The 16525-nt window shown below is 53.4% G+C and overlaps 1 protein-coding gene across 1 annotated transcript in view; it reads right to left on the bottom strand.

Annotated features, from left to right (window-relative positions):
* AOAH (acyloxyacyl hydrolase) overlaps positions 1-16525 on the bottom strand; it is a 124467-nt gene that overhangs the window by 60532 nt on the left and 47410 nt on the right. The window contains exons 5-11 of the mRNA XM_066354183.1: positions 14587-14646; positions 8904-8974; positions 5819-5879; positions 4667-4737; positions 3812-3860; positions 1973-2021; positions 47-141 (exon numbers count right to left, since the gene is read on the bottom strand). Of these exons, the coding sequence (XP_066210280.1) occupies positions 47-141; positions 1973-2021; positions 3812-3860; positions 4667-4737; positions 5819-5879; positions 8904-8974; positions 14587-14646 (456 nt within the window). The remainder of the gene's footprint in view (positions 1-46; positions 142-1972; positions 2022-3811; positions 3861-4666; positions 4738-5818; positions 5880-8903; positions 8975-14586; positions 14647-16525) is intronic.

Here is a 16525-nt window from a genome sequence, read left to right as displayed (position 1 = left end):
AGCCAGTGCGCCCGCCCCGGGGTGATTACTTGCCGAAATTACTCACCAAGGACATCTGCGAAGCTGTGAGCCACTCGGGAGGGATGTGGAAGTGGGCGCCAGCCGAGTCTCCCAGCAGAACGATCCCTCTGGGCTCCGAACCTAGGCAGCATGATTTATTGGTGTTATTTATGCTCTCCAGGGGCTTGAGGCCTCCTGGCTGGAGAGCCAGGCCGGCAGATGCCCGGGCATGTATTCCGTGCACAGAGCATTGGAACAGTGGCCACTTTCCTCTGTGTTGCTGAGGGAGGGACCTAGTAACGTTTAGGAGCTGAATGAGAGTTCTGGGCCATCAAAACTGGGGGCTACGCCGTGCAGATCAAGGCGTGCTTCCTAGCTCAGCCCAGAACCAACGGCCCTGAGGCACCTTGAGTGAATGACGACGGATGGATACATGAAGTGAAAACTTGATGTGAACTCAGAAATCTGCCCTCAATGTTGGTCCTGGAAATGGCTTTTTTTTGGAAAGCATGCCGATTTCTGTTTATAACGCCCTTAAAGATTTGCTGATCTCATGGAGAAATTTTGATTTATCAGTGGCGTTATGGCCCCTTCCAGCTCTTAATCCGTATTCACAATAGCACTGGATGGACGGTTCTGGCTGATGAATGGAGAGAGGGAGATGCCGGGGGCCCTGGGCGGCCCGGCCTGTTTGGAGGCTGAAAGTCACTTAATCTGACTCTGAGGCCCGTCGGCACAAATCATCCACCCATGGGCGACGCAGGCACTTTTCCAAATCCCGCAAGATCCTGGCAGAATTAATTGATGCCTCCCAGAGTCAGAGAGGGGGAGCTCCTTCCCCGTCTCCCAACCCCCACAAATCAGCCTTACTCCAGCCGCTTCCTGTCTTGGGCCTCTGCGACAGCTAGTATTTGACCACATAATATGGTGACCGTGAAGGGCCAGGACATCAGGAGGGGTTGGGATGTGGGGACTTCGAGAGGTGTCCCAACAGCGACCCCAGAGCCTTCTGTCAGCGTTCCACTTAGTTCTGAGTTTATTTACTCATTAGTTTATTCGTCCATTCATGTTTTTATTCATCCAGTAAGCATTTCTAAGCTGCGTAACTATGCACTGGGTGCGTGCATTTTCTGCTCCCTTCCTGCCCCTCTGAGAGCTTAGATATTTATACTTTAAATTGACCGAGGGCAGGGACTGTATCCTGTCTGCCCGTGAAAACTTAGAGCCAAGTGCAGCTCTTGGTCGTTAATCGAAATAGACGTACAGGAAATATTTGTCAAATGAACGAATGGGATGTTTCTAAATGTCAGGGAAAACCAGGGCCCAAACGTGAAACAGTCACGCCACCACTGGGTCTTGTATGAGACTCTCTGGGCATCACCTGGAGCGTGTTTTCGGCAACGTGTGGTCGGTAGTAGGTTTCTCCTAACAGTACTGCTAGCCCAGGTGTCTGAGGCATTTAGGCAGTTAGAATACAGAGCGGAGGCTCAGCTATTTTGGGGGATCCCAATGGCTCTCGTGTGGGGGTTTCTCTCTAGTCGCCTAAGTGCTGGTCTTTCCCCAGCTGACACAGGGTCTCTGTCAGGACGAGCCCAGACACCTGATCTTGTCGTGTTTTGAGAAGGACATGGAGAAGATGAAAAACGATCACCTCGACTTTTTTTTTCTTATGTGGGGAAGCACTGAGTTTCAGTTCCCCTGCTTTCTATGCTGTGGCTTTACCTTACGTGATCCTTCAAGTTTCCAATCCTCAGAGAAAGGAGTCAGACCAGTTCCGTTTTGCTTTCTCTAGATTTTTGCCTCCTCTTTCTATAACCCTTTTGATACTTCTCGAGGATGTGTCGTGGAAATAGATGAGCTGGAGCATCGAGCACTTACTTCCTCACTTAGGAGGTCTGCTCCCTCCAATCTGACTCAGACTCGGAGAAGAATGTTCTACTGTAAGAACCAAACTGGCTTTTATAATACATACCTTCACAGAACTTCTTCTCATAGGGAATTCCGTCTTCTGGATCCACACCCTTTAAAAAAGAGAGAAACGATGAGATTAGCGGTTTGTTTTTAAATTTATGAGGCACACACACCAAATCCTCGCCCAGATGTCTTGAAAAGCACAAAGGCAACTAACTCAGTGGATAAATCCCTTTCAAGTCTCTCGAGTGCTATTCCAGCACGGCCACACCCCACGTGAGTGAGTTGGCCTTTAAGCCCATAACTGGGGGCAGGAATGGGGGGAGAGCCAGAAACTGGACCATCTTGTGCCAAAGCACGCAGGGCAGGGGTCCGGAGTGCTGAGGGTGTCCCTTCGAGGGAGCACTGAGGCTCCGCTGAGCACTGAGGACACGAGGTCAGAGTGGGCTCAGCAGTCTCTGAGCTGGAGCTTAAGTGTGCTGACCTCAGCTCAGTCGGTGCCTAAAACCGATGCTCCCAGAGTAGCGATTCTCATGGGACTGCTTTTGCCTCTACCCCGGCCCTGGGGGACATTTGGCACTATCCGGAGATAATTTTGGTTGTTAAACAGCTACTGGCATCTAGTGGGTAGAGGTCAGAGATGCCGCTGTGCATCCTACAATTTAAAAGTCAGTTCTGACAATCAGGAATGATCCCACCCACATGTCACCAGGCCGACACCAAGACACCTGGCAGTGAGGTTGGGCCAGTGAGTGGGACAGAGTTACCACAGCTCAGGGGGGGCTTCCTAACGCTCCAAGCCAAAGCCGCCCAGTAGCGAGCGGCCGACCTTGGAAGGTTAAGGCAGAGTCTGGATAACTCTCAGAGCCTGGAGAGCACTGATATCCACTAGACCAGTGGTCCCCAGCCCCTGGGCCACAAACTGGTACCGGTCCGTGGGCCATTTGGTACCGGTCTGCAGAGAAAGAATAAATAACTTACATTATTTCCATTTTATTTATATTTAAGTCTGAACGATGTTTTATTTTTAAAAAATGACCAGATTCCCTCTGTTACATCCGTCTAAGACTCACTCTTGACGCTTGTCTCGGTCACGTGATCCATCTATCCGTCCCACCCTAAAGGCCGCTCCGTGAAAATATTTTCTGACATTAAACCGGTCCGTGGCCCAGAAAAGGTTGGGGACCACTGCTCTAGATAATAGTAGTTTTATTAACAGTTTGTAAGACAAAATTTCTCAGTGGTCAGAGATGAGTTGGAAACAGCATGTTCACTCTCTTGGACTTGGGGCTCCCCCATCCATGTTAAAACATTAGAGATACTGAGAAATCCGTATGTACAGAAAACTGGTCAAGTTTCTCTGACCCAATACTTCCTAGACTTGACTGTGGAACCCCTCCCCCCATACCTGTTAACATCACCCTCCACACTGGGGTTCTGGGGAGACCGTTTGGGAAATATTGGACTTGATGGTGGTAAACTCCCCTCTGAGTTTATGATTTTGTGAGCCCGTGAGTCAGTTTTGCTGTTTGGAAAGGGCCCCATTACTTATGGGGAACTGGGCCACCAGAACTAGATGCCTCAAGGGCGCTGTCCACTCTGCCTGGCTGGCCTTGAGAAACACCAGGAAAGTGGCAGCAATGGAATGGTGACAGCCAGCGCTTTGCTCCAGCAGACGTGTGGGTTGCTGTCCAACTTGGCTCACACCGCTGTCCATTGCATTCCACACTGTTCAGTGGAGAGTTGAGAGGTTGGGTGTGGGTGCCCTTCAGCAAGGCGTAAAGGGGCGGTGCCTGCCAGAGCCCCGCCCCTCACAGGCGTGACACATGCAAATAAGGAATGGGGTATTGGGGGGGGTATTGGGGGGCAGGGTGAGGTTTTACCCCAGCTGCTTCCTTACCCAGATGCCGTTGCAGTTTGAATCCCGGTGAGCATCCCAGTGGTCTGGCCTAGGAAGGAAAGATCAGCATTGGTCTTCGACATGGACACCACTGTCACTCAGGGACTGTCCGCTGTGTGAAGGCCTGCACCCGTGAGGGCTAGCCAATGTGTCATCAAGAGACAACAGGTTATTCAAGGAGGACAGCCACACACCACGGGGGGCCGTGTATATGGAAGGCTCCACGGAGTCCCCTTGGCCGTTATCTCGGCTTCGGATGTTTGCGGCGAGTGGTGGACCGAGTCCAGTCTCTTCTTGACTGACTCCATTCCTGAGCGGTGTTGTCGTGGACCAGAGGTGATGCACGTGCTAGATAGGTTACAGTGATGCCTCCCGAATCCCGAGCACCCGGGGGGATTTATTTGATGCCTCGGACACCCGGTTTCTGAAGTGAGAGATGCGACTGGCAGAATGTCAGCCCAGGACTAAGATGTGACCCGTTCGTCACTCCCTGGAGCCCTCTCCTAAGTCCTGGTGGCCCAGGCCTGTGTGTCGGCCTCGTGCAGGTGGCTGGGTAAGTGTCACCATAACCAGTCACCAGGTTCTGTCTCCCGAGCTCCACGGGAGGAGGCCTGTTTCTACGTGCTCACCACCCGCGTGGCGCAGAGGGCTCAGCAGTGAGTAGGAGCCCGGTGGGTCCTTCTGGGACAAAGGATGCTCTCGTTTTCACTGGGCTTCAGGTCAGCTGGGACACGGAGGCTGCTCTGTTAGCACGACCCCCCCCACACACACACACACCCGGGTCGGGGAAAGAATTATCTTCCCGCCTCCTTTTCAGAAGCAGTTTTCAGAATGTGTGGCCAGCGGGGACAGTACCTTCGGCCTGGGGACGCCCTGGGGTCGCCATCATTGCAGTCTCTCCCTCGCCAGTGGTAGCCCCGCAGCGTCTGAAACACAAGCACAAGCGCACGCGGGACGGGATCAGTGCCGCCTTGTTCAACGGCGAGGCGCAGTCAGAGCTGCCGGAGGGGGACCGGCGTCTGCAGGGTTTGATTCAGATCAAACCGTCTGGGAACACCAGAGATGGCGAGATACGGTGAAATACACGGTGTGATACACTTCAGTGTAACGTAGCACCAGGGCGGTAATGTGTGCGCGTGCACAAGTGTGTTTGCGGATGAGTGTGTTTACATGCTATTGGGTCTGTCCCTGTGGGGGTGTATAGAGGTGCACGTGTGTGCCTGTGTATGTGTGTGGGCATGTGTACACATGTTGTACATATGTGTGTGTGTGTACGTGTGCGGGTCTGTGTGCATGGGTGTCCAAGTGTATGTCTTTGTGCAGAACCCGGGCTCCCCGAACTTTCTCTAGTAATCACAGTCTTGTCAGGCTCTAATTAATTGACTTATTCGGTCAAATGATTAATCATTTTACTGGATACTTTAAAAATCTCTAGCTAACCTGGTTAATTACGTGGCTTTATTTATTATATGGGGGACCAGCCCGACTGGAAGGAATCAAGAGTCACGATCATGTTGAGCACGGTTTTTATTCCTTCCATTCCGGGTGGAAATACCTGAGGTCTCACTAACTTTGGGGACTTTGTGACAAATCACCGGCTCGTTTCTTCCACAAAAGACACCCTGACATCCATCACTGCCCTAAGTCAGACCCGCACCCTGGCATCGCCTCACGCGCAGACTCGCACACACACTTCTAAAGGGGTAAGGTTGAAGTAGGTTTAACATTTCCAAGATAACTCCCAACACCGTTCAAGATCACTGCAGTCCCCAGGGAGACCTCCAGCTGGGCATGGCTTCGAGAAAGGAGAACCCGGGGCTGAGGTCCACCTCGCCGTCCCCGTACCACTGGGATGCCTCGAAGTCCGTAACAATCGCGACGAGGTGTTTGATCTCATGAGCAGTGCATTCAAGGGGAATTTGCTCTTATTACAGATATTTTCAGAAGCGATGCGGGGGGGGGGGGGGGGGGGGGAGAGACCATCTGGCAACTTCTAACCACACTTACTGGGGAAATGCTGTATTTGTCTGAATCAACATCTCTAAACGGCACCGAGTTCTTTATGGTCCTGGAGGAAGGAAAACGAAACACCTGGTGAGCGACGAAAAACAAAACAAAGCAAAACAAAAAGAAACAGTGTGTGAAAGCAAATGAGATGTTTGTAGACATGGCTGTGTCGCGTGTATGTGAGAGAAGTCGATTCTAATAATAAAACAACAAAGGCACCAGGCACACGTGGCCAGTCCCTGCTCTCCACCAGCACAAACGTTTCTCCCCGATCCCTGACTCGCCCCACTCAGGGAGGTGGCGCACTTGGACGGAAGCTGTAGAGGGCGTGGATGTGGACGCAGAGATCCCCTGGAGGGGAGATGGCGTTTTTGGTCCAGTCAGCGAGCTCAGCACCGACGGGCTGACTTGGTTCCAGTGTGCACACCACTCTGTGATGGACGTCTTTCCTTCAAAGTTTTCCTCTTAAACAACTAACACTGAGAGCCTTGAGGCGTAAGGGAGGATCGTCCATGAGCATTTATGTGAAATAATGCACATGGGCGTTCGTGCGCGTAGCAAGTCAGCAAAAAGAGTAGGTCGTTCAGAGGGGACCCTCCTGACTCGCCGCCGTTACAATAAAAAACAGACACTGCGGGTAGTGTACGCACTAAAAAATTTTTTAAAAGTTAAAAAAAAATTTTTTTTTAGAGAGAGAAAGAGGAAGGGAAGGGGGAAAGGAAGAGGGAGAGAAAGAGAGAGAGAGAGAGAGAGAGAGAGAGAGAGAGAGAGATTTGTTGTTCCACTTCTGCATGCATTCCTTGGTTGTGTATGTGCCCTGACCAGGGATTGAACCTGCAACCTTGGCATGTCGGAACAATGCTCTAAACCAGTGGTAGTCAACTACCGCCCCCCAGTGGGCATTCCAGCTTTCATGGTGGGCGGTAGCGGAGCAACCAAAGTATAAATAAAAAGATAGATTTAACTATAGTAAGTTGTTTCGTAAAGATTTATTCTACAAACTTAGTGAAAATCCGACACAAAGTACTTGGTAAGCAATTATGATTATATGCTATAACTTGCTGTAACTCTGCTTTATAAATTTTATAAAGTTACTTCCTTACTTTATAAATCACCATGACTGGAACTGGTGGGTGGTTAGAAAATGTTACTACTAACAGAGATACAAAAGTGGGCGGTAGGTATAAAAAGGTTGACTACCTCTGCTCTAAACCAACAGAGCTACCGGGCCAGGGTGGCACTGCACATCCTTATCAAAACAAAACAAGCCCTGGCCCGTTGGCTCAGCGGTAGAGCGTCAGCCTAGCGTGCGGAGGACCCGGGTTCGATTCCCGGCCAGGGCACATAGGAGAAGCGCCCATTTGCTTCTCCACCCCTCCGCCGCGCCTTCCTCTCTGTCTCTCTCTTCCCCTCCCGCAGCCAAGGCTCCATTGGAGCAAAGATGGCCCGGGCGCTGGGGATGGCTCTGTGGCCTCTGCCCCAGGCGCTAGAGTGGCTCTGGTCGCAATATGGCGACGCCCAGGATGGTCGCAACATGGCGACGCCCAGGATGGGCAGAGCATCGCCCCCTGGTGGGCAGAGCATCGCCCATGGTGGGCGTGCCGGGTGGATCCCGGTCGGGCGCATGCGGGAGTCTGTCTGACTGTCTCTCCCTGTTTCCAGCTTCAGAAAAGAAAATGCAAAAAAAAAAAAAACAAAAAAAAACAAAACAAAACAAGAACAACAGCTAAAAACGTGATTGCCCCATGGTGGGAGCCTGGAATCCTACGTATCTTTTTTTCCTAGTAAAGTGATGCTTCTTCTCTATTTATTCCCGTGTTTCTTCGTGGCATCCCTCCTGACGCCAAGCACTATGGGAGGTGCCGGGGATACGAAGTTTACTAAGAGATGGTCTCCCCGCTCTCCAAGCGCCGACTTGTGTGTTTTGTCTCAGGAAACTGAAGACGGTTACAGCCTCACAGAACCGCCCCTCACTACCAGGCGTTCTCGCCCGTAGGTCCGCATTGTGAGAACGGGCCGGACTAGAACTGGTTCGAGCAGCAGAACTTGCCTGCCAGACAGCAAGAATGAGAGCAGCGGGGGCGGGGCGGGGGCGGAGGGCGGGGTCCTGAGAAATGTCTCACGGATCAAGAGCATTATGTGGAGTCACGAAAGCAGCCCCCCGGTACACGGAGCATCCGGGCGTGAGTGCTGGAGAGATCAGAGGCTATCCGGAACCTAGGAAAACACACTGCCTTCCCGCTAAGTCTCGGGCCCAGGGGTTTGCATTTAAATCACTCCCAAATGATTCTGAGGTGTAGCCTTGAATTTAGCAGATACCTTAAATTTAGGTAGGGGGAAACTGAGGCTCAGAGACATTGAGTGGCTTGTTTTCAAAGCCAGCTGAGGAGACAGCATCGCCCAGGAGCCAAGAGCAGGGATGTCCCCAAAGCAGGGGTCGGGAAACTTTTTGGCTGAGAGAGCCATGAACGCCACATATTTTAAAATGTAATTCCGTGAGAGCCATACAACGACCCGTGTACGTTACACATTATCCAATAAAAATTTGGTGTTGTCCCGGAGGACAGCTGTGATTGGCTCCAGCCACCCGCAACCATGAACATGAGCAGTAGGAAATGAATGGATTGTAATACATGAGAATGTTTTATATTTTTAATGTTATTATTTTTTTTTATTAAAGATTTGTTTGTGAGCCAGATGCAGCCATCAAAAGAGCCACATCTGGCTCGTGAGCCATAGGTTCCTGACCCCTGTCCCAAAGAACACGTGGGGTCCGACACACCTGGGGTTAAGGACCTGGGGTCCTTGATGGATGGGAGATATGACTTCATTAGTAGCCAGTGTCCCCGCCCGGAGTCTAAGTCAGGTCTTGAAGATCAAAGATACTGGTACTGAGTATATTTCTAGAACACTTTGTCCAGAACTAATTTGTCTTCTAGTTTCTATACAAGTCATGAGCCAGAAACACTTTCACTTTCGGGAAGATGCCACGGACATGTGAAGATCATTTTGGTCATTCGAACACAGGGACAGCCAAAGATGCGACCCCATGCCATGGTCAGAACGGTAGAAAGAGTATACGTACCATTTAATCTTTTGACAAATCTTGGCCAAAAATGGGAGTGAACAAATATCAGTACTGCCTCCGAAATATTTCTGGAGAGAAAAGAAAATAACAACAACAAAAAAAAGATGTTTAGTTCAAGGGCCGGTTCCCCAGCTTCCAGAGGCCCTTCCTCTCCTGCAGGCTCCGGACTCGGGATTTCTGAATTCTCCGCTCTCCAGAATCCCGGCCGTTGTACTCACCTGCACTTTTACCTCTTGTTCCTGTCCCTACACATCACCCTCGTTCCACGTCTGAGCCTGTGTTCAGGGTCCCTCCCGAGCCGGAAGGCTGTTCCTCTCCACCCACCTGGCGTTCCCACCTTCACCTGTCCGCCCTCCCCTGTCCTTCCCCAAGAGCCCGGCCCACCTGGGGCCGATCTACTCAGACCCCGTCATTCCTCTCCCTCAGGGTGCTCCAGTGCAATTCCGTCAATTCTGGCAGAAGGTCAAAGAAAGACTAATGGGAAGAAGAAGGGAGAAAGAAGGCAGCTTCCCTGGCGGGAGCAAAAGACAGCACCGCTGAGAGTCCTGCAGCTTCACGTGCAAAGGGACGGTGGCCTCCAAGGGGCCCTCTGCTGCGCAATAAAGGTGAAAGCCCAGGCTTTTGAGTGACGCAGTGCTTTTAGAGAGAGCGTGGTTTCCACGCTGCTTGCCTCAGGTGAAAGGGAGAGACAAGAGGAGGGAAACGTTCGGAATCGCCCTTTATCACCGAAGGGAGACGCACAGTGGGTTCCTGCCAGCGGAAGAACACAGTCCCGCAGCCGGCAGGGAGCCGCAGGGGCCGCAGGGGTGGTGAACTCTGACCCCGGCAAGGGAGAACGGGCCACGTTTTCAGGCTACAAAGGAGTTAGTTCTTCAGGGTTGCCGTGGCGTTCGCCCAACTCTCTGGGGTTAGAGCGGCTGTCCTGGCTGCCACCTTCATCTATTTGCAGGACGTGGGGACAGAGAAGCCTGTCCTTAGGTCTTCATGGTGTGGGGGTGGCTGTCCCAGCTGTCAGGGAGCCTGGGAGGTCTGCGGTGGTCTAGGCATTCACAGGGCTCTCTAGGGACCCTGAGGAGGGGCAGGCGGGAAGGCGGAGACCTCTGCTCTGGGCTCTGCGACTCCAGCTGCAATCTGCAGACTCGCTGCACGTGCAGCTCGTGGGTTCCCACCCTGAGCTACTAAGACGGAAAGCCTGGGGCAGGTTGCAGTCGTCTGTTTCCGTGAGCTCCGGGTCACTGCGATGCCTGCAAAGGTCTGAGCGCCACTGCGTCCGATCCCAGCTGCTGAATATGTGACCGCAGACAGGGAGCCGGGTGCCGCCTGGGGACCGGCTCACACACAGAGTCTCAGGCCCCGCGGCAGACCTGCCGCGTCCCAGTCGGCACAGGAAAAGGGCTGCAGGGCGTTGGCGGAGCACGGCTGCGGGCAGAGGGCGCACCCCACGTCGTGCTGTGGGGGTCTAGCCGCGTGGAGGGCCGCCAGACATTTCCACCTGGTTGGCGCACAGGGAACCACGAGACCATGGTGAGCCGTGGGAGGAAGGAGACACAGGGCGACAGGCCCAGGATGCTTGTGATGTGTTATCGTCAGTGCGGCGGGAATCTCGAAGGTGATCGCAACTGTGTTTTAGAAGGATCTCTCCGGGGGTGAGAGGCTGGCCTGGCAGAGGCGAGACGGGGCACAGAGACCCGTTGGCAGGTGGAGACCCCGAGGCCTGATCCCAGGGTGGTCTGTAACCGCAGAGTAACTGCCATTCAGGGCTGGATGATTCTTAGTTGCGGGGCCGTCCTGCAGGCGGCAGATGTTCAGCACATTATCTGACGTCTAGCCACTGGTTGCCAGCAGCCTAGAAAAGTCTCCAGACATTGCCAAGTGTCCCCAGGGGAAGACGACATTGTCACTGGTTGGGAACCACAGGTGTCAGGCAGGAGGGGGCCTGGCGGTGGAGAGGAGGGGCGATTAGAAGGTTGAGTCCAGAGAACCGGTCACGGGCTGAGGTCGGGATTGCAGACGCACTGTGAAACGGACGGACGGACGGACCCCACAGGAGACCCTGTGGCGGCGGCGGCATCGCCGGCAGTTTGGAAACAGAGACACGTTCTGGGACCCAGAGTTCAAAGTCAGGCTGCACTGGAACGTCTGAGCTCCTTCACTTTCGTCTGCAGGCCTTGGTCTCACTAACCCGGTGGCGAATGTAGATTTTTAACACTGACAGTAATCGAGACGTCAGAAACTTCATACCGACAGCCTTGTAATTCCTGCACAAGAGGTGCAACAGAACAAAATGTTATCCTGCACCGCGGCTCACTGTCAAAATGTAGCCGGAAGGCTGTGGCTGTCTTGGGCGCGCAGAGTGCAGAAATTGGGGCTAGCGCGTGGGCGATAGATAACTTGTCTTGTCCAGAGAGTCCCCAGAACCCCAGGTCAGAGAGTCCCCAGAACCCCAGGTCAGACAGAGGTGCTGAGAATCCAGTCCTTTCACCATGTTTTACGGGAGAAGACACCTCCTCGAATATACTTGCAAAAAACAACCTGAAACGAACAGGGAGCAACATTGTAGCAGTCCTCGCGGGCATGCCTGCCAGTCCCTTCCTTTCCGTTTGAACTCTGCTAGACGGAGGCAAAATCAGGACTGTTCTTAGCTCAGCGACGGAGCTAAAACATTGTCTTTGTCAGCATGTGATCCCACTTAAAACGACAGCCTCCGGTCTGGGCTGTCCCTGGGGATAGGAGGCAGGTGTGTTCCTCTGGCAACCCCTTGAACCAGCTCCTGGTGTGTCTGAGCCGTCTGTCCCCCACACCAGGGTGTTATGCGAAGACGGAACAGCAATGGGATAAACAGGTCAGAGGGGGGAGAGGGACCGCTCTTCCGGACACAGCCAGCCCGAGATGGAGTTTCCGCAGGGTGAAGTATACGTTTCAGCTCTCGTTGTGTATCACAGCCTGCTCGGATTGAATCGGTCTGGGGTGGGGTTTGGACAGCAGCCATTTTTCAAGGCTTGCTTCCCGGGAGATTCTACTGAGGAGGTAGGTTGAGGATCAGTGCCCTCACGTCCTGAGGCCCAGGGGGAGGTGCCTGGAACGATGCTACTGTCTACACAGCCTGTGACTGTTGATAGGAACGGCGCTCCCGGACCATTAGTGCCGGGGAGATCTGGTCGGGAGCCACTGATCTGGTGGAAAGGGGGGGGGGGATGTGGAAGTAGCTAACTCTGGACTGAAATGGTGGGCGTCTTCACTCGCTGGTGACGTGGAGTAAGCAAGTGACTTAACCCTTCTGATCCTTGGTTTTCTCGTCTGTAAAATGGGTTTGATAATGAAAGGAGGCTATCCACTGTGCTGGAGCTTCTGTGAGAATCAAAGTGATTGCATAACTCAGCAGGTAGCTCTGAACCCGTAGATGCCCAGAGCTCTGCCACCTCCACGAGAAGCACCCCGGAGGAGCCTCTGGGTGGGTGGTGGTGGGGGGCTCGTGGAGACGCAGCCCTGCTCTGCAATGCTTGATTCCCTTCAATAGCACGGACCGCCTCCCCGGTCCGGATTCTCACCGTCGGACAGGCTGTGCCGAGAAGACAGGATGCCTACTGTGTGTTTCCTTCTCCGTCCTCCTGCGTCTGCGGTTCTATCAGCCGCCGGTTGTAGTCTGAACGTTTTTTCCAAAACGCTTATTTGCATTTTCTGATGATGATTATTTTTTTTTCCTTGAGAGCTTTAATCTGAAGAGTAAATACATTGAAGGTTTTTTTTTTTCTTTCTTTCTTTCTTGGCTTCTTGCAAGGAATGATTGGAATCCTGCCCCAGGAATTATGCTCGCCATTTCGGTGACAGAAATAGAAAATCGTAAAATCCTAATTAGCCTTTGAGTTAATGCCCGGGCCGTCTGTGCTGGCGAAGGAAACTGTGTCCTGAGAAGGAGGAGTCTTCAGCTGCGTGTGGAGAAGAAGAGAGGAGAGACTGTATTTTTCTTCAGCCCCGTGTAGCGTGCTGAAGCGCCGGGCACGGGGCTCTCAGCGGTGTTCCCCTCTCTCGTTCGATGAACTTAAGCAGATGAGCTAACCTGGTTCTAATTAGCCTTTGATTATTCACTGAATTAAATAACGATTGGCAACGCAGACACGGTGCCGGGTGAATAGATCGTATAGCCGTGCCGGCATATTGCTATGGAACGTGTATCAACCTTGTACATCAACACTCCCCCCTCCCATCCTCCCCCCCCACGAGGAGTGCTGCCAGGTCAGATTGCACTGGATGTCACTTTGTACTACAAAATTATTCATCGTTTATCTGAAATTTCAAACTGAACCGGGCATCCTCTGCGCTTATCTGCTAAACCGGGCAAGCTGGGCGTTGAGGAATTTATTTCAGGTTGCCAAGTCAATCCCAGCCCCAGGGTGGGTGCATCAGGGTGCATGAGGAGCTGGCCCGCAGGGAGAAGCCCGGAACAGGGGCCCTGCCCCCTCGTGTCCCCATTGCCCGCCTCCTCACTGCCAGGGCTCTAGCATCGAGGGAGACGCCAATTTTTTTTTTCTTTTTCTTTTTTTTGGTATTTCTCTGAAGCTGGAAACAGGGAGAGACAGTCAGACAGACTCTCGCATGCACCCGGCACGCCCACCAGGGGCGACGCTCTGTCCCTCTGGGGCGTCGCTCTGTCGCAACCAGAGCCACTCTAGCGCCTGAGGCAGAGGCCAAGGAGCCATCCCCAGCGCCCGGGCCATCTTTGCTCCAATGGAGCCTCGGCTGCGGGAGGGGCAGAGAGAGACAGAGAGGAAGGAGAGGGGGAGGGGTGGAGAAGCAGATGGGTGCTTCTCTGTATGCCCTGGCCAGGAATCGAACCCGGGTCCCCCGCACGCCAGGCCGACGCTCTACCACTGAGCCAACCGGCCAAGGGAGACGCCAATTTTAAGGGCCTCCTCTCTTGCTTCCTTTTCGGTTGGGACTGGGTTGTGCCCGCGGCCTGAGTCAGATGCTTGACTCTGGGAGAACTGATGTGAACTATGCACGCTGTCTGTCAAATGACAGTATTAGCTCACGGAGGACACCGGAGGGAGAGGAGTCGCTGTGGGATGCTGTGACTAGCGTGGATGGAGGGCTTGGGAAGTCCCAGGTGTGACTGCAGGTGTGTGTCACACACAACAGCTCACTCAGTCCTCACACCCGTGCTTTGGGGACAGGGACACTGCTACTGTCCCTACCTGACTGGGAGGAAAACTGAGGCTCAGGCTAAGGTCACCCACTTAGAAAGTGGAGGCATGGGAGCTCAAACAGCCCTGTCTCCCCACCTGCCCCCTCCCCCAGTGGCCTTCTGGAGAGTAGCCGATCTCACCAGTGCTCAGACTATTGGGGACGTCAGGAGACATTGTTGGTTGTCACGACTGGGGAGGGGTGGATGGCGATGCTGGCATCTAGTGGGTGGAGGACAGGGACGCTGCTAAACGTCCTACAGTCCACAGGACAGTGCCCACAGCAAAGGGTCATCCAGCCCACAGTGCCAGTGGGGCCGAGGCCGGGCCATGCTGCTGTGGGGAGAGAGGGGCGGGCAGGAGCCCACAGTCCCACTTCAACCCCAAGCCAACTGCAGCATCCAGAGCAGCCCGGCCCTTGGAGGGTGCGAGTCAGGGCCAGGGCGAGGAGCCGTGCATGGGGGAGGGCAGGGCTGGCATTCTACCCACGGGCTGCTTACCAGAGTTGGGGACTTCTTGACAATCTGACTCGCTTTCGCCAGGGTGAACTGCCACGGTGCCTGTCGAAACAGAGTCAGACAACATCACCACCTGGGTCTCGCCTTCTCCTCCTATGTCCTTTCCAACGTTAGAATTTTTCGAGCCTGTGAGTCTGAAGTGAAGGAATTATTCCATGAATTTGCAATGAGATCGTTCACAAGGAGGCAATTTCATGTCGACAGTGATCTTAATGAAGGGACTCGCTCCGTGCCAGATGCCACGCTAAGTCCTTTGCAGTCATTACCATATGTTTGATTCTCTCAGCGGCCCTGAGCGGGCTGACCTTTCTACCGAGGAGAAAATGGAGACGCAGGAAAGCGAAGAAGCTGTCTGAGACCACAGAGCTGCTGTTGGCAGAGGCTCAGTCTGAACCCCTGCCTTCCCGCCCAAGAGGCTTTGCTGAACTCCCCAAGGGCCAACTAGCCCTGTGTCTGACAGCTCCGCGGCGGGAGGGGGTCCCAGCCACCTGGGCGCCCCTGCGCAGTGCTGGACAATGGCCAACTGCGCAGTGCTGGACAATGGCCAGCTCCATACAAAATAGCACCCCCCCCCTCACCTCCCTCTCCTGGTTCGACAGCCCCTTCTCTCGGCCATTTCTAGAGCATCTGAACACCCCTTCTGAGATTACACTGCAAATGTGAAGTGAACTAATTAACCCCAACAACTCCTCTTCGGCAATTCCATGTTTGTGTATTTGTGCTATGTAGGTAGGTGCTCAACAGATACGGAAATAAAAAGGGCGAGAAAACATTTATGATATTATACTGAGCGAGGAAAACAGGCTATCAGGCTTTACAGACACAGGAAAGAAAAAAAAAGATCCTGCAAAGAAATACGCTACGATAATCATGAGTGACAATGATTTGCTTTTCGGGCCTTTTCTGTGTTTTCTAAATTTTCAACAATGAGCACCAATTCAGCAGTAAGTAAAAAAAAAATAAATAAAATTCAATAATGAGCACAAGTTTGACAATAAGCGGAAAAAAAGAAGACCCCAGTCCACGCTACCCTGTTTCTTTCTTTCTTTCTTTTTTTTTTTTTTTTTTTTGCATTTTTCCGAAGCTGGAAACAGGGAGGCAGTCAGACAGACTCCCGCATGCGCCCAACCGGGATCCACCCGGCACGCCCACCAGGGGGCGATGCTCTGTTGCAACCAGAGCCACTCTAGCGCCTGAGGCAGAGGCCATGGAGCAATCCTCAGCGCCCGGGCCACTTTGCTCCAATGGAGGAGCCTCGGCTGCGGGAGGGAAGAGAGAGACAGAGAGGAAGGAGAGGGGGAGAGGTGGAGAAGCAGATGGGCACCTCTCCTGTGTGCCCTGGCGGGGAATCAAACCCGGGACTTCTGCACGCCAGGCCGACGCTCTACCACTGAGCCAATCGGCCAGGGCGCTACCCCATTTCTTACTGAAACACACAGCACCGGGATGCAGCGAGGACCCTGGAGACCTGGGGGTGAACGTGCGTCCTGCCCTCCTGGGGTTCCCGGTGGGCAGGGGCCCCGACCAGGAACACATTCGGGAAACAGAAGTGAGAACAAGTAGCAAGAGGGCCTTGGCAACCTCTTCCTGGCACGGGCACGTGGAGTCCCTTGATGCAACTGATTTGATTTTAATTCAACTATTTCTCTGGGGAGGGGAAATCTGTGTTTAGTGAGGGATAAAGACAAGTAAAATATCTAAGATGACAGGGGCTGCAGCACCCACCTTCTGACCCCCTTAGGGTGCTGGGTGTGACCCACGCTTCTGTGGTCCCGGCTGAAATGCTCAAGCCAGGTGCACTGGAGCTGGCGTGGCCGCACCACCACCCGCTTCCACAGTTCAAGTGCGCCAACACCAGCGTAGAGAAGAGAACCTGGATCAAGGGCTGATCTTCCTCGCCCCCGCCCCTGCCCAGGAAGAA

This window comes from Saccopteryx leptura, chromosome 12 (genome assembly GCF_036850995.1).
Source record: "Saccopteryx leptura isolate mSacLep1 chromosome 12, mSacLep1_pri_phased_curated, whole genome shotgun sequence".
Taxonomy (NCBI): domain Eukaryota; kingdom Metazoa; phylum Chordata; class Mammalia; order Chiroptera; family Emballonuridae; genus Saccopteryx; species Saccopteryx leptura.
The sequence above is the reverse complement of the archived record's forward strand: the minus strand, read 5'-3'. Positions and strand labels throughout refer to the sequence as shown.